Source organism: Manis pentadactyla, chromosome 8, assembly GCF_030020395.1.
Source record: "Manis pentadactyla isolate mManPen7 chromosome 8, mManPen7.hap1, whole genome shotgun sequence".
NCBI classification, from domain to species: Eukaryota; Metazoa; Chordata; class Mammalia; order Pholidota; family Manidae; genus Manis; species Manis pentadactyla.
The window spans coordinates 90,689,006-90,713,926 of record NC_080026.1 but is presented as its reverse complement, the minus strand read 5'-3'; the positions used below and the strand labels follow the sequence as shown (position 1 = coordinate 90,713,926).

Genomic DNA, 24,921 nt, shown 5'->3' with positions numbered 1-24,921 from the left:
GAGTATAGGTCTTTCACCTCCTTGGTTAGGTTTACTCCTAGGTATCTTATTCTTTTTGATGCAATTGTAAATGGAGTTGTTTTCCTGATTTCTCTTTCTGCTAGTTCATTGTTAGTATATAGGAATAGACTTCTGTGTATTAATTTTGTATCCTGCAACTTCACTGAATTCAGTATTAGTTCTAATAGTTTTTTGGTGGATTCTTTAGGGTTTTCTATGTATAATATCATTTCATCTGCAAATAGTGACAAGTTTAGCTTCTTCCTTACCAACTTGGATGACTTTTATCTCTTTGTGTTGTCTGATTGCTGTGGCTAGGACCTCTAGTACTATGTTGAACAAAAGTGGTGAGAGTGGGCATCCTTGTCTTGTTCAATCTTAGAGGAAAAGCTTTCAGCTTTTTGCCAGTAAGTATGACGTTGGCTATAGGTTCGTCGTATATGGCCTATATTATGTTCAGGTACTTACCCTCTACACCCATTTTGTTGAGAGTTTTTATCATGAATGGATGTTGAATTTTGTCAAATGCTTTTTCAGCATCTATTGAGATGCTCATGTGCTTTTTATCCATCTTTTTGTTTGTGGTGTATGATACTGATGGATTTGCAAATATTGTACTATCCTTGCATCCCTGGAATAAATCCCACTTGGTCATGATGGAGGATCTTTTTTATGTATTTTTGAATTTGGTTTGCTAATACTTAGTTCAGGATTTTTGCATCTGTGTTCATCAGGGATATTGGTCTGTACTTTTTCTTTTTTTTTTGTGGTGTCTTTTTCTAGTTTTGGTATTAGAGTGATGCTGACATAACAGAATGAGTTTGGAAGTATTTCCTTCTCTTCTACTCTTTGGAATAACAAGTTAGTGTTTTCATTTGCTTTGAATAAATATCTAGAAGTAGAATTGCTGGATCACATGGATTTTTCTATTTTTAGTTTTCTGAGGAACCTCCATTCTGGTTTCCATAGTGGATGTACTAATTTACATTCCCACAGGGTAGGAGGGTCCCCTTTTCTCCATATCCTCACCAATGCTTGTTTTTTCTTGTCTTTTAATAATAGCCACTCTAACAGGTATGAGGTGGTATCTCATTGTGGTCTTGATCAAGTACACATATTAATTGATTTTTGAAAGTATAGTATTTTTTAATAGTACTTTTATACTATTCTAATGTAAAAACTATGTATTTGGACACAGTATCCCCCCAAAAATGTATAATCTGAATTTTAGTATAAGGAAATATCAAACACCAACTGATGGAAATTCTATGAAATAACTGGCCTGTATTTTTCCAAAAAGTCTATGTAATGTGAGAGAGAAAGGCTGAGGAACTATCCCAGATTAAAGCAGATTAAAGTGACAGATCTATGCAATATGCAGCCTTGAATTGGATACTCTAGTACTAGAAAAAATTGTTATAAAGGACATTATGGGAATAATTAATGAAACAAATATGCATTACAGATAAAAGAATTATATCAATGTTATATTTCCTATTCTGATTATGTAAGAAAATATTCTTAGGAAATACACACGGAAGTATTAATGAGTAAAAGAATCTAATATATGCAATCTTCTCTCAAGTGGTCCAGAAAGAAAAATAAAATGTGATTTCAAATGAAGCAAATATTAAAAACTGGTAAATTTAGAAGGGCATGTGGTTACCTTTTCTTGAATTTTCTAAAGCTTAAAACAACTTCAAAATAAAGTTTTTAAAAAAGTATTTAATGAAACATGCACACATAAACTTACTGTCTTCTGTGGTTGGGATTTTTCCAGTTTGACCAAAAATGACATTAGCAGCTGATAAACAGTGCCTGGCCTCCATAAAGCATAGCTATTGAAGAAATAAACAAGAGTAAATGTAATTATCACACAGCCTTATTTGCAACTGATACTTGCATTAAGTCTTTTAAAATGGGAAAAGATTAAGTAAAAACCACAACTAAGGAGACCCTGTATAGTTAAAATAAAGAAGGTACATGACATATAGTATTACCTGATTAAATGGCTACCTCAAAAATCAAAATAATAATGCCCCCAAACTCTTAATAATCCAAACTGGTTAAAAGATAACTGTTGATTCAAAGTTAGCTATTCTTGCATACTCAGTACTTGAAGAGAGCTATCATCCTAGACTCAAAATGCCTCGGATAGTCTTAGGTTCAGTTTAAATAGCTAAAGTTCCATGCACAGTAAACTCTGACCACTTACATCCTGTCAGAGAAGAAGATATAATTTTTTTAGGTTTAGAGATCCCTATTACACCCTATCATTCAAAGGCAAAATGGATCATTTCTAATAAAAATTCCTGTTTTCTAGAATCTTTGGAATTTACATATAATGAGCTTCCTACCAAGATTTCCACAGATGAGCTTAATGCAACTGCTTTACCAATATACTTGAAGACCTCATAACTCAAATCTGGGTATGATAAACTTCTCAAACATCTGGAGAAGATCTCTTTGTTAATATAAACATTTGGCATTTGGCATGTAAACCACAGGACCACCCAGCAGAAGTACAAAGTTAAAGTCCAACTTTTAGTTGGAAGCCACCCTCATTAATATAATGTCTATTTCACATTAGTAATACCTGATTATGCTAAGATTTTTAATGATTGGCTATGACTTTAAAATCTCAGCATCAAATTATGGCATTATCATTTTGGCATCTCAGCATTATCCATCATGGCAAACCCAGAAGCCATCTTGAGAATAGCCGGGTACCATGTGTAGTATTTGCCCAGAAACATATAAAGGTCAAAATGTTGGTGTTAAACCTCGAAAACCAAAAGAAAGTTACAGTTTACATAAAGAAGCTGTACTTGTCTCTCTACAGTCCCTTACACATTATCACTTTAGCTTTGTCCAGATTGCTTCCCTGCAAGCAAACACCGCGAGAACAGTGAGTGCCTTGTGCCCCCTAGGTGCCTGGTAAATGTGGGACTTTAGCACCTGCCAGGTAGGGACTCACTAAGGAGAAAAACTTCAAAAACTGGAACCAAATGAAGACGAGGGTGATATAAATGATAACTGCACTTTTTAAAAAACATGGTTCAAATCTCCTTTTGCAATTTAACTTAGTTATAACAAAACTTATAAAACACTTAGGTAAAAAAAATAAAAGCACAGGTTTGGGGAGGTACTCATGAAAACTACTGCATGCTCCACATAAGAAATGCTTAACAACTTAAAATTTTTAATTACACTTTAATATCTAGATCTCTTGGTACTATTAATATCCATGGTGTCTTACATGTTAATACCCATGGAGTTTTTAGGGCTAATTAAAATCACAGTGAATATGTAATTTTAAAGTTGCTAAACAAAACAAACAAAGGGCCTCCAGAAGCTATTAAAAAGGTGCCACAAGCAGAACTGCCAAATGACACTTTTGGGTGATGGCCACAATGAAATGGATTCATGAGAGAGTTAACTGAATGCTTTGATATATGCAGTAGCATTACTTACACGCTTGATCTTAGACCAAAGTCCTAGAAGCGATGCTGCAGTCACAACAGCCCTTTCTCTCCTGCTAATAGCTTTTCTGAATGAAATTCTGTGGGACAATACTTTAAACATAGGGTGCATTTACAGAACCAGCACTAACAAAAGGCTTAGAAAGGATAAAGGCCCAGTAAGGACATGGCAGCAGGTAACCAGAGATCAGAAGAAACTCTGATACGCAAAAAATTACCAAAATTTCAGAAATGCGTATGAATTAGATATACAAATAAAAGTAATTTCTATTGCTGAGATATCTCATTGATGATTAATTAAAAATCTGGCTGGGAAAGATGGCTTAAAAATGTTCTAGCATTAGAAACTCTTAGGGACTAAAGGAATATATTGATAAGAGTACACTAATATGATTCTGAATAATTCTGATAAACAACTGAGAAGCTCCAATTTGTCCCCATGTAATACTTACTCTAAGAGAAGTATTACCATAAAGACCAGGAACTCTGGAACTGAGCAGATATATTTCCAACATAGAAAAATTATTATAGGAGTTAATTCTAAAGCATAACTGAAATGCATCACATGCTTTTATCAAAGCCCACATTTAACAGTCAACTTCCTCAGACAAATTCTCATAGTTACCAGATTACCACTGTATAAAGATAAAGTTATATCTACAAGATAAAATCTGTAATTTAAGGTAACATCTCACTAAAATGAGTGGAGACAGCATGCATGTATCATAAAAGAATTGGTTCTAGGTAACATGTAATTTTTGGGGCTAGCAACATGTAAGACAATGATAAAACTCTGTATTTTAAAATTTTAAAGAATTAATGCAAAAAACTACAAAATTTTAGTATACTGGCAAATTGGGCTGCATTTTTCTGTCTAGTTAGACAATTAAAATACAAGCTGCCTGTATTTAAAAGACAACATTTTCAAGGTACTACTGGTTCTATTTTTATGCTATCAGGAACTTTGTTAGATAACTTTGAGCAGCTTACCTTATTGATGTAAAACTGTGACAAGGTAGCAGCATTAATAGCCCACTCTATAGGATGGTAGGCGTTGTGTTCAAGCTGGCGTTTTAGGGTACTGTGGCAATAATGAGCAGCCTTCTCAAACATTTCCATATGCTGGTAGACTTGAGCCAGGTAATATAGGTTATGAGTATAAACCTTCTCAAATCTATGAAGAAAAAAATCAGTATTTGCATAATGGTTTATAATTTATATGGAACTTACTTATATATATGTTTACCTTGATCCTCCCATCAACGCTTTGAGTTGGGTTTGGCTATTTTACCTATTTGACAGATAAGGAAACTGAGCTTCAGATTTGAACAAGGTCACATATCTAGACAGTGGCAAATGGAGGTTTTAATCCATGTCAGAATCCACATTCTATAACCTTTATTGAGTGCCTTGAAAGAGAAAACATAGTGCTTTGTTTGAACAATCGTCTTATCTCCACTGTGTGGAAATACCTGTGAGAGCTGGTTTCTATACTTAATCACCTTTTTGATCTCTCTTGTTCAGCAAGTTTCTCTTCTTCAGGAAGAAAATGCTCAGTAGGATCAAGAGGAGGACTCCCAATCTACAATTAAAGAAAAATACTACTCTAGAATTTTAAACAGTAAACACCAAGCGCCCTCCTCTGGAGGAATTAGAGAATCAAGTTTTAAAAGCCCAACAGACTTCATTTTTTCACTAGTTCACTTTCATGTTACCCAAGAATTAATTTCCTTCACCATAAAATATGAAAGAGTTGAAGTAATAGATTGCCTAAAGCTCACACTTGACAAGATTTTAACTGCTGTTGCAGCTGAACTTCAAATACAATAAAAAAAATCTACCAATCTGTCTTTAGAGATATATATGATTATTTATTAATTTTGTCTGGTTAAAAAAAGGTCTTTTAAAAACCTACATAAGCATAATAAATATGAAAAAATGTGCACATCCTCAGAGTAACACCGTTCTGAACTGACCACACATGAAAATAAAATCAAAATGTTTAATATTTATTACTTTTTTCCCAAGAGAACAAGAAAAGTATATAGATTAACCTCTTTCAATACAGGAACATTAAAACCAGTGATTCCATTGTTTATTGCCTTGGGCAAGTCACCCAGTCTCTTGGGCTTCTGTCTCATCTATAAAATAAAGATAATAGTATACCTAACTTCATAAGGTTTTGAGGATTCCATGAGTTAATCACTTATAATCCCACTTTAAGTCTTCCGAAAGAGCAGAGAATTACTTTTGCCTCATTCTGCTTCTATAAGGATAGCCCCATCTACAAACCCACCTTTGCTTTAAACTGAATTCACTAAACTCCAAGTAGTAACGTTTCCATAAAAAGAAAAACCATGATTGTACATTCTAGAACACTAAAAATATCACAACTTGGGCTCCCAGAATTCATAGAAAGAAAAAATGACTAGACAGAAAGCAAGGCCTAAAGCAAGCACAATAAGTAAGTAATTCTTCAGAGACATCCTGAATGATTTTTAGAGCTGTTTAGTATGCTTAGCCCTGTCTTGATGAGGGAATCAATCAGTGTATTATTTTATGTATGTACTTCACTGTTAGGACTATCACACTTTATATATAACACTAGCAATCATTATCAGTCTCTTAACTAAAATAGAGGTGTAATTAAGTACAAAGAGTTGTGCTATGTTTTGTTTCCATACTGATACTAGTTTTTAATGAACAGCTATAGGTGTTTGGTATCTCCACATTTAAATTAACAATTTTGTGTGTAAGAATGTGAGCCTAAAATCATAAGGAGATTAATAGCTCAATCTGGCTTTGTGGTACTCTGCTCCTCTCAGTACTTCAGGAGTTAAAACACCAAGGTAGAAAAGTCATTAACTTTTAAAATTCTCCAGTCTGGGGATATATTCATCAGAGAAAAATGTTAAGGACCTATAAATATGGATTCTAAACATATTTGTACATTCTAAAAATCTCTTGTGAGTATAATTAACATGTTGATTTGCTCTAATCTTTATACTCCAGAGAATGCTTATTATGTGTAGGGATCATATTTTAATCATATTTGATTCCCTAGCATTTTGCATAGTACCTGGCACATAGTAAAAATAATAAATGTCTAGTGAGTTAAACTGACAAAGCAAATAGGAATGGTTAGTCTATACAATCTGTTTGTATCACATTTATTTTATCTTCCATTATCACTTTGGTATAGATATGGAGGTCCTCACTACACTACACAGTTCTTAAATGAGTACCTCACAGTTGTGTTTTAGACTAAGTCCAACTACTAAGGGAGGCAGTAGTGTACAGTGGTTGAAAGTATGGGTTCTGGAGTCAGATTATACAGGTTAGAATCCCATTTCACCACTTACAATGGTGTGGCCTGGGGTGAGTCACTCAATATCTTGTGCTTCTGTTTCCTCATCTATAAAATAAGGATAATAAAAGTATCTATCTCTCAAATTATCATGAGAATTAAATGAGATGAGTTAAAGTTTATATATCACTAATAACAGTGCCTGCAAATACTGTAAGTGCAATAAATGTTTGTTAAATAAATATAGTATGAGAAAGTGGGAATATACCAAATTAAAAAGCTTCTGCACAGTAAAGGAGACAACCAATGAAATGAAAAGGCAACTTACAAAATGGGAGAAAGCATTGGCAAAGCATATTATCTGACAAGGAATTGAAGAACTCATACAACTTAATAGCTCCCCATCTTTAAATGAAAAATAGGCAGAAGATATGAATAAACATTAATCCAAAGAAGACATACAGACGGCCAACAGACACATGAAAGGGTGCTCAACATCATGAATCATCAGGGAAATGCAAATCCAAATCACAGTGAGTTATCATCTCACACCTTTTAGAATGGCTATTATCAAAAAGACAAGAAACAATAAGGGATGGCAAGGATATGGAGAAAAGGGAACCCTCAAGGCATTGTTGGTGGGAATGTAAATTAATGCAGCCATCACAGAAAACAGTATGGAGGCCTCTCAAAAAATTAAAAAAGAACTACTACATGATCCAATTCCACTTCTGGATATTTATCCAAAGGAAACAAAACACTAAATTGAAAAGATACATGCACTCCTGTCTTCACTGCAGTGTTATTTACAATAGCCTAGTGTCCATCAATGAATGAATGGATAAAGAAAATGTGTCATACATATATACACAAAGGAATATTATTTGACCATAAAAACCGGAGATCCTGCCATTTGCAACATGGACAGACCTTGAAGGCATTTCATTAACTGAAATAAGTCAGACAAAGACAAATACTACAATATCATTTATATGTGGAATCTAAAAAAACCAAAACAAAAAACTGAATTCGTAGATACAGAGAACAGACTGATAGTTGCCAGGGGTGGAAGCTGGGGAGTGGGCAAACAGGATAAAGGTAGTCAAAAGTACAAACTTTCAGTTATAACTCCTAGGGATGTAATATCCAGTATAGTGACTATAATTAATGCTGTGCTATATATTTGAAAGTTGCTAAGAGAGCAGATCTTAAAAGTTTTCATCACAAGAAAAAAAACTGTCAATATGTGTGGTAATGGAATTGATATTAACTAGACTTAACTATGATGATCATTTCATAATACATACATATATTGAATCATGATGTACACCTTAAACTATAGTTACTTATATCTCAACTAAAAAAAGAGATTTAACATAAAAGAGCAAACAAATCAGCAAGAAAACACAAACTTGAGTAAATAAGTGTAAAAAGGCATGAACACTTTCAAAAGAGAAAATACAAATGGAATATAAGCATTTAAAAATTAATCTCTTTAATAATCAAAGAAATTCAAGTTAAAATAAGACCATTTCACCTATAATATTAGCAAAGATTTTTTTTCAACAACAACATAAGGAAAAGTTGTGAAGGAGCTGAGAACCCTTATACAGTAGTGGAATAAGAGTACATTGGTAGTCTTTTTTGAGAGCAATTTATAATGTGTGTCAAATGATTTTAAATGGCCATTCTCCAAATACTGGGTGATATCACTTAGATGTGGAATTAAAAAAAAAAAAAAGTGAATTCACAGAACCAGAGTAGAAACAGTGGTTTCTGGACAGGAGGAAAGGGGAGATATTGGTCAAAGGGTACAAACTTCCAGTTTTAAGATGAATAAGCTCTGTAGATCAAATGTACAGCATGGAGACACTAGTTAACAATACTGTATTATATACTTGGAAATTGCTAAGAGAGCAAACCTTAAATGTTCTCATCACATACACATATAATAAAAGTAATGTGAGGCAATGGAGATGTTAACTAATCCTACTGCAGTAATCATTTGCAATATATCCAGGTATATCATCTTGTATACCTTAAACTTATACAATGTTGGGGGGTAGAGAAAAAGATGGTGGAGTAGGAAAGCAAGGAAGAAACCTCCTACCAAGAACACATAAAACAAAAATATGGCAAATACAACTAAACCTGAAAATGACTTGAAGACTACAGAACAGACTACCTATATCTGGGGAAGAAGAGAAGACCTCACAGAAAATGGTAAAGCAAAGCCGAGATCAAGTGGTACCCAAGCCCTCCCCCCACCTCAGCCCACAGGTGGAGAGAAAAAGAAACAGAGTAGGTAGGAGGTAAGAGCCCAGGATCACTGAACACTTGGCCCTGGAGATCTGCTCCAAGAGCATGAGCCCACATTACATGGTGTTCTGCTGATTAGCAGGGCTGGACAACGAAGACTGGTGGAACACTCAAGGAGGCTGAGATGCCAGCCACTTGTGGAGAACAGGCATGCTCCACTAGTCCCACTGAGACAGGAGCAAAGAGGGAAGTTTGAAAGACTTCCCAGCAGTGGGAGGGGTGCCAGAGGGGCAAGTGTTGGAAAGAGGTCTCTTCTCAGAAAAAAAGGGCAGGTGGAGGATACCTACCCAGCCCATCCTCAGCCCAATAGGTCAGGAACTCTCAGGAGCCCCAGACACTCCATCCCCCTTGCTGGCAGCACAGCCCTGAGGCTCCTCCCTGCACCAGCAGCCAGCAGACAACTCACTTGGACTGGCAATAGTGTCAGACTTTGCTGCCTGGTAGGTAGAGGGAGACCCTCCCAGCTTTCTTGGCTATGTTTCAGCCCAACCAGCGAGGTACCTGCAGGAGTCAGTCTCAAGAGCCCCTTCTTCCCTGTGGGAGTCTAAGCCAGGTGATGCATGTAGTATCTGGGCAGAGCTGCACATTAGCCCGCCTACCCCCTTAACACTGCAGCCCTGCCATTGCTGCAGGCCAGTCAGAGGGTGGCCCCACCCACAGCAACTCCAGCAGAGGCTTCTGCGCTGACCACATAGGAGCAGCCAAAGCAAACTGCCTGCCATGAATCAGACCACTACAAGCCACATGGAAAGGCAGCCCCATCTACTGCATGCCAACAGCTGAGGCTCCCACACTGGAAAGTTAGGAGTCTTGAGCTTCTGGGCACTAGAGGGTGCCTCCTTCATAAAGCTATTATTCCACAGGTCAGGAAGCAGCAGACCCATCTAACACGCAGGAAGAAATACAAGACAAAGACACCAGAAAGAGGGATAAATGAAAGTGAAAGCACCAATCTTCTTAATAAAGACTTCAAAGTAAAAGTCATAAACATGCTCATGGATCTACAGAAAAATATTCAAGATCTCAGGGAAGACCTCAACAAAAAGACAGACAATCTGCAAAAGAACCACTCAAAACTGAAGAATACAGTATCTGAAATGAAACATACAATGGAGGGATTTAATGGCAGACTTCACAGATTGAAGAAGTTGTAAATGATTTGAAATTAGGGAGCAAGAAAACAATGAAGCTGAAAAACAGAGAGAAAAAAGGATTGCTAAGAATGAAAAATAAGAGAGCTGTGTGACCAATCCAAACGGAACAATATGCACAGAATAGGGGTACAAGAAGGACAGGAGGAAGACAAAGGGATAGAAAGTCTCTCTGAGGAAATAATTGCTGAAAACTTCCCCAATCTGGGACAGAAAATAGACATTAGGTCATGGAAGCACAGATATCCCCTAACAAAAGGTACCCAAGAAAGATAACACCAAGACATATAATAATTAAAATGGCAAATATCAAGGATAAGGAGAGAGAAAAAAGACTACTTATAAAGGAAATCTGATCAGGCTATTAAATTAGAAGCAGGGATTAAACAATTTTCAGATAAAGAAAAGATGAAGGAATTGACCACCACTAAGCCAGCCATACAGTATATGTTAAAGAGACTGCTGTAGATGGAAATGTTCAGAAAGCTAAATAGCTTTCACAAGTGAAAATGAACCCACAGTAAAGACAGTAGATCAATTAATTGTATGATTGTATGACCAACAATTAATTGTATGACCAAGAAAGTATGAAATTAAAACAAAATCAAAATCAGCTACTCACAAAATCAGTCAAGGGATACACAAAAAGTACAGAATATGACACTTAATAAAATGTGGAAGAGAAGGAAAAGGAAAAAAACCCTCTAGACTGTCTGTGAAATAGAGTAATCAGCAATTTAAGATAGACTGTTACATAGTAAGGAAGCTATCCTTGAACCTTTGGTAACTACAAAACTAAAGCCTACAATAGATACAAAAAAAAGAAAGAAAAGTCCAATCACAATACTAAATAAGTCCATCAAATAACAAGAGAAGAATATCAGGAGCCAAGATGGCGGCATGAGTAGAGCAGCAGCAATCACCTCCCAAAACCATATATATTTTTGAAAATACAACAAATACAACTATTCCTAAAAGAGAGACCAGAAGATACAGGACAACAGCCAGGCTACATCTACACCTGCGAGAACCCAGAGCCTCATGAAGGGGGTAAGATACAAGCCACAGCCCAGCGGGACCAAGCGCCCCTCACCCCAGCTCCCAGCAGGAGGAGAGGAGTCGGAGTGGGGAGGGAGAGGGTGCCCAGGACTGCTAAATAATACCCAGCCCTAGCCATCTGCACAGGAGCGCAGACACACAGTGCACGGGGTGCTGGATATGAGGGAAACAGGACAGTAAGACCTGTGAGCAGGTCGCCGCAGCTGTCACCCCTGGGACAAAATAAAAGCAAGTGAACTTTGAAAATCTTAAAGGGACAGGGACCTCACAGCTGGACAGAAGCGCCCCAGTGCAATCAGCCCAGTAAATGGAAATCCCGGGGAACTCCGGGGGGCCCCAACCCCCTGGGCAGCAGCGCAGCTCGGAGGCCCTACACGGTGATAAAGCCTCCCGCCATTCCTCCTCCAGCGCGACTCTGCCATAGCAGCAGCAGCCACGCCCACAGCAACTGGGCAGAGCTTCTTCCACAGCGGCTGGGCAAGAATCAGACACCCCATCTGCGCGCAGCTGTCCAGAACAAGCCGCTAGGGTCGCTGTTCTCCCAGGAGAGGAAGGGCACAAAGCAGCAAGAAGGGACATTCTCCCAGCCAACACACGCGCCAGCTCCCCACAACTACCTCTATCGCCACGAAAAGGCAGAAGAATTTGACCCAGACTAGACTAACACAGCCATCATCCCCTGAGAGGGAATCTGGGGAGATAGACCTAACCAATGTCCCTGAAAAAGAATTCAAAATGAAGGTCATAACGACGCTGATGGATATTCAGAGAAATATGCAAGAGCTAAAGGATGAAGTCCGGAAGGAGATTACAGAAATGAAACTAACTCTGGAAGGACTTAAGAGCAGACTGGATGAGGTGCAAGAGGCCATTAATGGAATAGAAATCAGAGAACAGGTACACAGAGAAGGTGAGGCAGAGAGAGAAAAAAGGATCTCCAGGAATGAAACAATATTAAGAGAACTGTGTGACCAATCCAAAAGGAACAATATCCGTATTATAGGGGTACCAAAAGAAGAAGAGAGAGAAAAAGGGATAGAAAGTGTATTTGAAGAAATAGTTGCTGAAAACTTCCCCAAACTGGGGGAGGAAATAATCGATCAGACCACGGAAGTACACAGAACTCCCAACAGAAGGAACCCAAGGAGGACAACACCAAGACACATAATAATTAAAATGGCAAAGACCAAGGACAAGGACAGAGTTTTAAAGGGAGCTAGAGAAAGGAAAAAGGTCACCTACAAAGAAAAACCCATCAGGTTATCATCAGACTTCTCAACAGAAACTGTACAGGCCAGAAGAGAATGGCATGATATATTTATTGCAATAAAACAGAAGGGCATTGAATCAAGAATACTGTATCCAGCACAATTATCATTTAAATATGAAGGAGGGATTAAACAATTCCCAGACAAGCTAAAGTTCATGGAATTTGCCTCCCACAAACCACCTCAACAGGGTATTTTAGAGGGACTGCTCTAGATGGGAGCACTCCTAAGACTAAATAGATGTCACCAGAGAAAATAAAATCACAGCAAAGAAAGCAGACCAACCAAATACTAACTAAAGCCAAAAAATTAAATCAATTACCCACAAAAGCAGTTAAAGGAAACACAAAAGAGCACAGAATAAAACAACCAACATATAAAGAATGGAGGAGGAGGAATAAGAAGGGAGAGAAATAAAGAATCACCAGACAGTGTTTATAACACCTCAATAAGCGAGTTAAGTTAGACAGTAAGATACTAAAGAGGCTAATCTTGAACCTTTGGTAACCATGAACCTAAAGCCTGCAATGGCAATAAGTACATATCTTTCAATAACCACCCTAAATGTAAATGGACTGAATGCACCACCTAAAAAACACAGAGTAACAGAAGGGATAAAAAAAAAGCAACACCCATCTATATGCTGCTTACAAGAGACTCACCTTAAACCCAAAGACATTCACAGACTAAAAGTCAAGGGATGGAAAAAGATATTTCATGCAAACAACAGGGAGAAAAAAGCAGGTGTTACAGTTCTAGTATCAGACAAAATTGACTTCAAAACAAAGAAAGTAACAAGAGATAAAGAAGGATAAAGATAAATATAATGATAAAGAGCTCAGTCCAACAAGAGGATATAACCATTATAAATATATATGCACCCAACACAGGAGCACCAGCATATGTGAAACAAATACTAACAGAACTAAAGGAGGAAACAGAATGCAATGCATACATTTTAGGAGACTTCAACACGCCACTCACCCCAAAGGATAGATCCACCGGACAGAATATAAGTAAGGACACAGAGGCACAGAACAACACACTAGAACAGATGGACCTAATAGACATCTATAGAACTCTACATCCAAAAGCAATAGGATACACATTCTTCTCAAATGCACATGGAACATTTTCCAGAATAGACCACATACTAGGCCACAAAAAGAGCCTCAGTAAATTCAAAAAGACTGAAATTCTACCAACCAACTTCTCAGACCATAGAGGTATAAAACTAGAACTAAATTGCGCAAAGAAAGCAAAAAGGCCCACAAACACATGGAGGTTTAACAACATGCTCCTAAATAATCAATGGATCAATGACCAAACTAAAATGGAGATCCAGCAATATATGGAAACAAATGACAACAACAACACAAAGCCCCAGCTTCTGTGGGATGCAGCAAAAGCAGTCTTAAGAGGAAAGTATATAGCGATCCAGGCACACTTGAAGAAGGAAGAACAATCCCAAATGAATAGTCTAACATCACAATTATCGAAACTGGAAAAAGAAGAACAAATCAGGCCTAAAGTCAGCAGAAGGAGGGACATAATAAAGATCAAAGAAATAAACAAAATTGAGAAGAATAAAACAATAGCAAAAATCAATGAAACCAAGAGCTGGTTCTTTGAGAAAATAAACAAAATAGACAAGCCTCTAGCCAAACTTATTAAGAGAAAAAGAGAATCAACACAAATCAACAGAATCAGAAATGAGAATGGAAAAATCATGACAGACTCCACAGAAATACAAAGAATTATTAAAGACTACTATGAAAACCTATATGCCAACAAGCTGGAAAACCTAGAAGAAATGGACAACTTCCTAGAAAAATACAACCTTCCAAGACTGACCAAGGAAGAAACACAAAAGTTAAACAAACCAATTACGAGCAAAGAAATTGAAACGGTAATCAAAAAACTACCCAAGAACAAAACCCCCGGGTCAGACGGATTTACCTCGGAATTTTATCAGACACAGAGAGAAGACATAATACCCATTCTCCTTAAAGTTTTCCAAAAAATAGAAGAGGAGGGAATACTCCCAAACTCTTTCTATGAAGCCAACATCACCCTAATACCAAAACCAGGCAAAGACCACACCAAAAAAGAAAATTACAGACCAATATCCCTGATGAATGTAGATGCAAAAATACTCAATACAATATTAGCAAACTGAATTCAAAAATATATCAAAAGGATCATACACCATGACCAAGTGGGATTCATCCAAGGGATGCAAGGATGGTACAACATTCGAAAATCCATAAACAAAAAGAAGGACAAAAACCACATGATCATCTCCATAGATGCTGAAAAAGCATTTGACAAAATTCAACATCCATTCATGATAAAAACTCTCAGCAAAATGGGTATAGAGGGCAAGTACCTCAACATAATAAAGTCCATACATGATAAACCCACAGCCAACATTATACTGAACAGCGAGAAGCTGAAAGCTTTTCCTCTGAGATCGGGAACAAGACAGGGATGCCCACTCTTCCCACTGTTATTTAACATAGTACTGGAGCTCCTAGCCACGGCAATCAGACAAAACAAAGAAATACAAGGAATCCAGATTGGTAAAGAAGTTAAACTGTCACTATTGGCAGATGACATGATATTGTACATAAAAAACCCTAAAGACTCCACTCCAAAACTATTAGAACTGATATCGGAATACAGCAAAGTTGCAGGATACAAAATTAACACACAGAACTCTGTGGCTTTCCTATACACTAATAATGAACCAATAGAAAGAGAAATCAGGAAAACAACTCCATTCACAATTGCATCAAAAAGAATAAAATACCTAGGAATAAACCTAACCAAAGAAGTGAAAGACCTATACCCTGAAAACTACAAGTCACTCTTAAGAGAAATTAAAGGTGACACTGACAAATGGAAACTCATCCCATGCTCGTGGCTAGGAAGAATTAATATCGTCAAAATGGCCATCCTGCCCTAAGCAATATACAGATTTGATGCAATCCCAATCAAATTACCAGCAACATTTTTCAATGAACTGGAACAAATAGTTCAAAAATTCATATGGAAACACCAAAGAACCCGAATAGCCAAAGCAATCCTGAGAAAGAAGAATAAAGTAGGGGGGATCTCACTCCCCAACTTCAAGCTCTACTACAAAGCCATAGTAATCAAGACAATTTGGTACTGACACAAGAACGGAGCCACAGACCAGTGGAACAGATTAGAGACTCCAGACATTAACCCAAACATGTATGGTCAATTAATATTTGATAAAGGAGCCATGGACATACAATGGCGAAATGACAGTCTCTTCAACAGTTGGTGCTGGCAAAACTGGACAGCTACATGTAGGAGAATGAAACCGGACCATTGTCTAACCCCATACACAAAAGTAAATTCAAAATGGATCAAAGCCCTGAATGTAAGTCATGAAACCATAAAACTCTTAGAAAAAAACATAGGCAAAAATCTCTTAGACATAAACATGAGTGACCTCTTCTTGAACATATCTCCCCGGGCAAGGAAAACAACAGCAAAAATGAACAAGTGGGATTATATTAAGCTGAAAAGCTTCTGTACAGCAAAAGACACCATCAATAGAACAAAAAGGTACCCTACAGTACGGGAGAATATATTTGTAAATAACAGATCCGATAAAGGCTTGATGTCCAAAATATATAAAGAGCTCACCCACCTCAACAAACAAAAAACAAATAATCCAATTAAAAAATGGGCAGAGGAACTGAACAGACAGTTCTCCAAAAAAGAAATACAGATGGCCAACAGACACATGAAAAGATGCTCCACATCACTAATTATCAGAGAAATGCAAATGAAAACCACAATGAGATATCACCTCACACCAGTAAGGATGGCTGCCATCCAAAAGACAAACAACAACAAATGTTGGCGAGGTTGTGGAGAAAGGGGAACCCTCCTACACTGCTGGTGGGAATGTAAATTAGTTCAACCAATGTGGAAAGCAGTATCGAGGTTCCTCAAAATGCTCAAAATAGACTTACCATTTGACCCAGGAATTCCACTCCTAAGAATTTACCCTAAGAATGCAGCACTCAAGTTTGAAAAAGACATATGCACCCCTATGTTTATTGCAGCACTATTTACAATAGCCAAGAATTGGAAGCGACCTAAGTGTCCATCAGCAGAAGAATGGATAAAGAAGATGTGGTACATATATACAATGGAATATTATTCAGTCATAAGAAGAAAACAAATCGTACCATTTGCAACAACATGGATGGAGCTAGAGGGTATTATGGTCAGTGAAATAAGCCAAGCAGAGAAAGACAAATACCAAATGATTTCACTCATCTGTGGAGTATAAGAACAAAGCAAAAACGGAAGGAACAAAACAGCAGCAGAATCACAGAACTCAAGAATGGACTAACAGGTACCAAAGGTAAAGGGACTGGGGAGGATGGGTGGTTAGGGAGGGATAAGTGGGGGGAGAAGTAGGGGGGTATTAAGATTAGCATGCATGGGGGGGTAGGAGAAAAGGGAGGGCTGTACAACACAGAGAAGGCAAGTAGTGATTCTACAACATTTTGCTATGCTGATGGACAGTGACTGTAAAGGGGTTTATAGGGGAGACCTGGTATAGGGGAGAGCTTAGTAAACATAATATTCGTCATATAAGTGTAGATTAGTGATACCAAAAACAAAACAAAACAGCTCCTGTGTGGTAACCTCCAATGAGTTCTACACAAGGGTATAAAGGGCATATAAAAGTGTAGGCAAAGGGTCTGTTTGTGTTTATACAGACGATCAAAGCCTAATTGGGCTACCCCGAAAATCAACTAAGATACGATATGAAAAAGAACTTCCAACATCAGCACTCTCTGGAAGACTCATGCCAGAAGATGATCATCAAAAAACTCCAACAAAGATCCACGCACTGCTACAGCTGTAGATGCACTCATCCCACCAGCTCCTGGACTTGCCATGGGAATGAAGGAGATATCTAAGCTGGCCTATGCATACAGTAAAACAACAAATTTGACTGGATCTATACTGTTGGAACTCAACCAAGAATTAGGAGAAGTGCAAATTGTAGCGTTCCAAAATCTTACAACTACAGGCTATTTACTGTTAAAAGAACATAAGGGATGTGAACATTCCCCAGGAATGGGTTGTTTTAATTTGTCTGATTTCTCTCAGACTGTTCAAGTTCAGTTGGACAATATCCACCATGTCATAGATAAGTTTTTGCAAATGCCTAAGGTGCCTAACTGGTTTTCTTGGTTTCACTGGAGATGGCTGGTAATTACAGATATGCTTTGGTTATGTAACTATACTCCTATTATGTTAATGTGTGTGCGCAATTTAAGTAGTAGCTTAAAACCTATACATGCTGAAGTTACTCTATAAGAAGATATGTCAAAGAAATAATCAATCTTCCCATGTTTTCTTCCGCCTCCTACTTCTATAGCTTTTCTTCTTCCTTCCTAATTACAACCCTTAAATAGAATTCGTGCCTCATATCAAATTTACCGAGTATCATAATTCTTCCAAGTGGTAAAGATACCTCAAGACAAATGCTGGGCATAGAAGCCACAGGGCATAAATCTGCAAAGAAGTAAAAAGCTAACCTTTTCAAACAATATTGCTTCTCTCTCACTTACCAATTCTACATTTCCCTGTATGGCCCCGAAAGATGACTGGTTAGCCAGAGACGGGTAAGATTCCTCAAGGGAGGAACAACCTAAGACAGGCACAGTTGCAGGGGGGTCATCAGGTGAGAAATTGGGGATCAACAGAGGTGAGGCTTAGAACCTCACCCCCCCGTTCTGAGAGAAATCTTCTGCATACGTGGATGTTTTATTGCCCTTGTCTAGCTTGGATTAACACACAGTCTACAGGCACACACCTGATCATCTACATTTGCTCTCTTACAACACTAAACTATGTTTTCTACCCTTATCTCGTATCTACCTACCACTTCAGCATTTTATTAAAAATAATAATAATAATAAAGAGAGTAATGTGGTATCCACATATAAATCAAGTATAAAAACCAAATGAGTATTCATATTTGAACTGACTGTTTAGAGTTCATAATGCATGAGCAAAACCGAAAGTTTCTGTGATGACTGCCCTTGTACTGTTCACTATGTAACTTATTCATTATGTAAGAATTTGTTCTCCATGTAAGAACTTGTTTGTTATGCCTCAGAAGATTGGAGACTGATGAAAATTAGGCTTGGGGTGGATTAATGATTGTGCATTGAGCATTGACTCCCCTATACAGAATTTTATTGTTGTTAACAACCATTTGATCGATAAATATGAGAGATGCCCTCACAAAAAAAAAAAAAAAAAAAAAAAAGGACTTCCAATGGTAAAATAAATAAGTAACCGGGATGTAATGTATAGCATAAGGAATATAGTCAAGATATTGTAACAGCTTGGTAGGGTGATAGCTGGAACCTAGAATTATGTATATAAATGTTTTATCACTGTGTTGTACACCTGAAACTAATGTAATGTAATACTGTGCGTCAACTACCCTTCAACAAAAAATAATTATCTACAAAAAAAAAAAAAAAGAACAAAGGAAAAACTGAAGGAACAAAACAGCAGCAGAATCACAGAACCCAAGAATGGACTAACAGGTACCAAAGGGAAAGGGACTGGGGAGGATGGGTGGGTAGGGAGGGATAAGGGGTGGGGGAGAAGAAAGGGGGAATTATGATTAGCATGCATAATGGGGGGGAGAAAGGGGAAGGCTGTACAACACAGAGAAGACAAGTAGTGATTCTACAACATTTTGCTATGCTGATGGACAGTGACTGTAAGGGGTTTGTGGGGGGACCTGGTATAGGGGAGAGCCTAGTAAACATAATGTTCTTCATGTAATTGTAGATTAATGATAACAAAAAAAAAAAAGAAAGAAAAGGGGGATTACTCCCTGATAGGATAAAACTAACTGCAAATCACCGATTAATGCATGCTTTAAATATCCTTAATTTTGATCATTTAAAGGGTGTCAGATGATCAGCTATGGAAGTACATTTTTCTAAAAATATTCCTTTCTCTTAAAAAAAAAAAAGCAGTTCCTGTGTGGTGACCTCCAATAAGTCCTTCACAATGGTATAAAGGGCATATCCAAGTGTGGGCAAAGGGTTTGTTTGTGTTTATACAGACTAATTTGGCTACCCAGAAAATAAATTAAGATACGATATGAAGAACTTCCAACATCAACATTTTCTGGAAGAGTCATTCCAGAAGATGATCATCAAAAAACTTCAACAAAGATCCTGGTGCTGTTGCAGTTGTAGCTGCATTCATCCCATCGGTTCCTGGACTTGCCATTGGAATGAAGAAGGAGATATCTAAGCTGGCCTGTGCATACAGTGAAACAACAAATTTGACTGGATCTATATTGTCGGAACTCAACGAAGAATTAGGAGAAGTGCAAGTTGCAGCGCTCCAAAATCTTGCGACTATAGACTATCTACTGTTAAAAGAACATATGGAATGTGAACAGTTACCAGGAATGTGTTGTTTTAATTTGTCTGATTTTTCTCAAACTATTCAAATTCAGTTAGACAATATCCATCATATCATTAATAAGTTTTCACAAATGCCTAGGGTGCCTAACTGGTTTTCTTGGTTTCACTGGATATGGCCGGTAATTGTAGGTCTGCTTTGGTTATATAGCTGTATTCCTATTATGTTAATGTGTGCATGCAATTTAATTAGTAATTTAAAACCTATACACGCTTATGTTAAACTACAAGAAGATATGTCAAAGAAATAATCAATCTTCCCATGTTTTCTTCTGTCTGCTACTTCTATAGCTTTTCTTCTTCCTTCATAATTACAACCCCTAAGTAGAATTCATGCCTCATATCGAAATTACCGAGTATTAAAGTGGTAAAGATACCTCAAGACAAATGCTGGGCATAGAAGCCACAGGGCATAAATCTGCAAAGAAGTAAAAAGCTAACCTTTTCAAACAATATTGCTTCTCTCTCACTTACCAACTTTACATTTCCCTGTATGGCCCCGGAAGATGACTGGTTAGCCAGAGACGGGTAAGATTCCTCAAGGGAGGAACAACCTAAGACAGGCACAGTCACAGGGGGGCCATCAGGTGAGAAATTGGGGATCAACAGAGATGAGGCTTAGAATCTCACCCTCCCCTGTTTTGAGAGAAATCTTCTGCATCCGTGGATATTTTGTTGCCCTTGTCTAGCTTGGATTAATACTTAGTCTATAGGCACACACCTGATCATATACATTTGCCCTCTTACAGCACTAAACTATGTTTTTCTACCTTTATCTTGCATCTACCTACCACTTCAGCATTTTATCAAAAAAAAAATAATAATAATAATAATAATAATAAGGGAGAAATGTGGGATTCACATATAAATCAAGTATAAAAATCAAACGAATAATCATAATTGACCTGATTGTTTGTAGTTCATGATGCGTGATCAAAACCGAAAGTTTCTGTGATGACTGCCCTTGCACTGTCCACCATGTAAGAACTTGTTCACTATGTAAGAACTTGTTCACCATGTAAAAACTTGTTCGTTATGCTTCAGAAGATTGGAGACTGTTGAGAATTAGGCTTGGGGTTGATTAATGATTGTGCATTGAGTCCCCTATACAGAATTTTATTGTTGTTAACAACCATATGATCAATAAATATGAGAGATACCCTATCAAAAAAAAAAAAATCTGGTTACATAGCCTCAAAACAAAATGAAATTTTAAAAATGCATTTTAATGTTAGAAGACTGCCAACCTTTTTTGTTGTTTGTTTAAAATAGACTGTTTTTTAGGGTGGTTTTAGGTTCACAGCAAAACTAAGCAGAAGGTGCAGAGATTTCCCCCGGCCCCACACAGGCACAGCCTCCTCCAGACTGCTGAATTTTAGAAGGTAAAATTTATTATGGAAATGGATGGTAACACAGTTGTTTGTCACCTTTGTAGGGCTGTGACTCTCCAAGCTACAAGTTTTCAATCTAGGCTCTCAAAAGTCCTAGTAGTTCCATGGCACCCCTTTAGTACTACCACAGTGGGGAGCAAGGAAGGTATCTGTGGGGACTGGGCTGAGGGTCTCTCCGACTTGCTTAACCAGAGCAGCTCAGTAAGTTTTTACATACTGCATTTCACAAGTTTACAAAAAAAAAAATCACTGAAACCCACCACCCTGAAACAGTGGTTCTCACAGTGCAGTACCCATATCAGCAGCAGCCGCATCACCCAGCATCCAACTCAGACCTCCAGGCAACCCGCCCAACGACCAACGAGCATTCTGTTCCAGCAAGCTTCCCAGCAATTGTGATGTGTGCTGAAATTTGAGAACCACAAAGATTCCAAATACTTTCCTTAAGTAGCTGATTGCTTTCCTGTAAGCACTGCCATTATCAGTGGAGCTCAAAATAGAATTTTTATGTCATAAAAGAAAACATGCAAATATTTTAGGTTAACATTAGAATAATGTTTCCTACACAGTTATATCTGGACCAAGGTTGCCATCAGACCTATCCAAGGATTATTTTTAAGAACTCTGAAGTCTTTAATAAAATGATTTGAACTACTAGGTGACCACCTAGATATCTCTATAGAGAGGTCCCTGAGTATACCGAGGTCACATACTGATATTAAGAGTGAGGAATTTTTACTATCAACTTTTAATGAGCTTCAGTCAAAACTTAAAACTTATCTGACATGCAACATACCTCTTTCATATACTGATTATATAGCGCTTCTGATGATTCTAGGTAAGCTTGTGCAGTTTCAATTTCTTCTCTTTCAGACCACAAGATACCCAGGTTATTCTGGAAAATAAAAGAGAAATAAATAATGACAATATGTATCTTCCAATTAAAGTAACTTTCAGAGTTTCAAAGTTGATATTTACCTATCAAATAGTACTGGGTCTAACAATGAATTAATTGTTCATAATAACATTGTTCTAATGTAGTGTGGGAGGTAGATGGTAAGATGGATCCCCAGTGATCCCTGCCTCCTGCTATTCATGCCCTTGTATAATTTTTTCCCCTAAGTATGGGCTGGATTTAGTGACTTGCTTCTAACAGAATACGACAAAAATGACAGAAGGTCTCTTCCAAAAGTAGGTTACAAAACACTGTGGTTCCACTTGGGGTGCTGCCTCTCACATTATTCTCACTGAAGGAAGCCAAATGCCACATTGTAAGCCGTCTTACAGACAGGCTCGTGACGAGGAACTGAGGCCCTAAAAACCAACAGTTTAAGGAACAGAATCCTGCCAACGGCTCCAAGAGTGAACATGGGAGCAGATCCTCCCCAGGCTGAGCCTTCCAAGTGCAGCCCCCGCAGGCCAACAATCTGACAGGAGACCTTGAGCCACTGGCAACCAGCTCAGCCATGCCTGGGTTCCTGATTTAATAAAAGTTTGTTGTTCCAAGCTGCTAAATCTGGAAGTAATATGTTACCAACAATAGATAACTAGTATACACAGAGACAAAGATGAGCCAGAAACATATAATGCTTTCAAAATATCTATAATCTCCAGCAAGTGTCTACAGTCTCCAGAGACCTCTTAAAGGAAACATTTTCAATGGCACTGTTTGGTTTGAGCCTGAAAAAAGGGAGATGAGCTCTCAAATAACAATAATTCAAATTATATGGTATGAAAAATCTGAAGATGCTATATGCATTTCCTTATCAGTTAAGTCAGATTCCTGATGTTTACCATTTCAAACAACATTTGGTTATACATTGTTAAAATTTAAACAATACATATACAGTCAACAAAAATTCTTCATTTGAAGAGTCTTTTCTTGTACTGATCACGTCCTTTTGATTGCCATAGCACCAGCTTCCTTCTGCTACCATGAAGGTGCTAAGGAGAGGTTAACTAGATTTAGGGTTATACCCTAAATAACATTTAAAAAACTAAATCAGTTTGTCCCCCGCTATGTAATAACTCTTTTATCAGGTTCTATACAGGGTAAATCAGACCTGTATACATAGTTGGAACTCAAGATTAACTACCTAGCTCCCCATTAGACAATGGGGTTAGACCACTTCCCATCCCTGGGGAGAGTCCTTCAGGCACAAGGACACTTCTGAGGCTGGGCTTCTGTCTTTTGCTTACTTCCCTAAGGAAGGGAACAGTATAGGGAAGCAGAGTTTTTAATGCAGATTCTTAACCCATAGGTATCCATGAAGAAAATTTAGAATCTCTGAATGTAGATAGGGAAAACATTACAAATTTATCTTCGCTATGTCCTGCTATGTTTAGCATTTTACAATTATGAATGAAGGAAACAAATGCAACACTGTTATAGTATCTGTGATTTGTGACCTATATAAGTGAAAAAACTTCATATTACAGTTTGCAGATATATTGAAATACCATTTATATTCATCACTATTTTTAAATTATGGAGGTTATTAGACATGTTAGATATTGTTATTTAATGTGTTAATAAAGGAGCACATATATATTATACATTTGTTTTATAAAAGATTTCAATAACTTCCTTCTATATTGATTTATTTTGTAACCCTTTACATTTTACTTTATACATTTAAAATCATTACTGTTTTATGAAATATAGGCTTCACCAGACTGTAAAAGGTGCACATGGCACAAAAATGTTTAGAAACCCTACAGTATGAAGGGGACTTGATCATTCCCCTGGAACAGTGACCTCTGGTCTTCTGGCTTCACATAATTTATCTATAATTTTTTGAAGTGATTTGATCTGTCAGTCCTTAATGTCTAGAACCATAGGTCATAATTATAAGGTATTGAGACTGGGAAGTTCTCTCCTCTGTATTACTTAAGAGGTCTTTGCAGATGCCTGGAGAAGACTGAAGGGCTCTGGCCCACTATTAACTTACGGATTATTCTGCCTACCCCACCTCAGAGAGTATATATAATCTCCCTTAATAATCATTTCCTGATCTTAGAAATGGATCCACAAATCACCTTCTCTCATTCTCTAGTTCAAATTACTTCTTACAAAAATGGGAAGCTATAGGTGGTTAGTCTCAAGTTCTGACTATATATACAGGTCTGATTTATAGAGCCTGATAAAAGAGTTATTATGTAGCAGGGGACAAACTGGTTTAGTTTTTAAAATGTTATAAGAGTCCTCGAGAAACCACCTGGCCACGACACCAGTAAGGCCAACCCCAGCCTATGCTCATGGCCCAGAGAGTCTAGAGTTACCTAGTACGAGGAACTAGCTAGCCACACTGGCTCTATTTTGATGGGATGGTGATGCATTTAGCCTGCCAGATCCAGGGTGGATTGTGCCACAGAAAGCATCAATGCTGGTGTGTGACAATTACTAAACCAACCAGAGATGCCT

General features: G+C 37.5%; 1 protein-coding gene across 1 annotated transcript in view; it reads right to left on the bottom strand.

The window, feature by feature from the left end:
• KIFBP (kinesin family binding protein) overlaps window positions 1-24,921 on the bottom strand; it is a 63,500-nt gene that overhangs the window by 23,342 nt on the left and 15,237 nt on the right. Inside the window, exons 2-5 of the mRNA XM_036923992.2 lie at window positions 22,294-22,392; window positions 4,985-5,064; window positions 4,473-4,656; window positions 1,754-1,838 (exon numbers count right to left, since the gene is read on the bottom strand). Of these exons, the coding sequence (XP_036779887.1) occupies window positions 1,754-1,838; window positions 4,473-4,656; window positions 4,985-5,064; window positions 22,294-22,392 (448 nt within the window). The remainder of the gene's footprint in view (window positions 1-1,753; window positions 1,839-4,472; window positions 4,657-4,984; window positions 5,065-22,293; window positions 22,393-24,921) is intronic.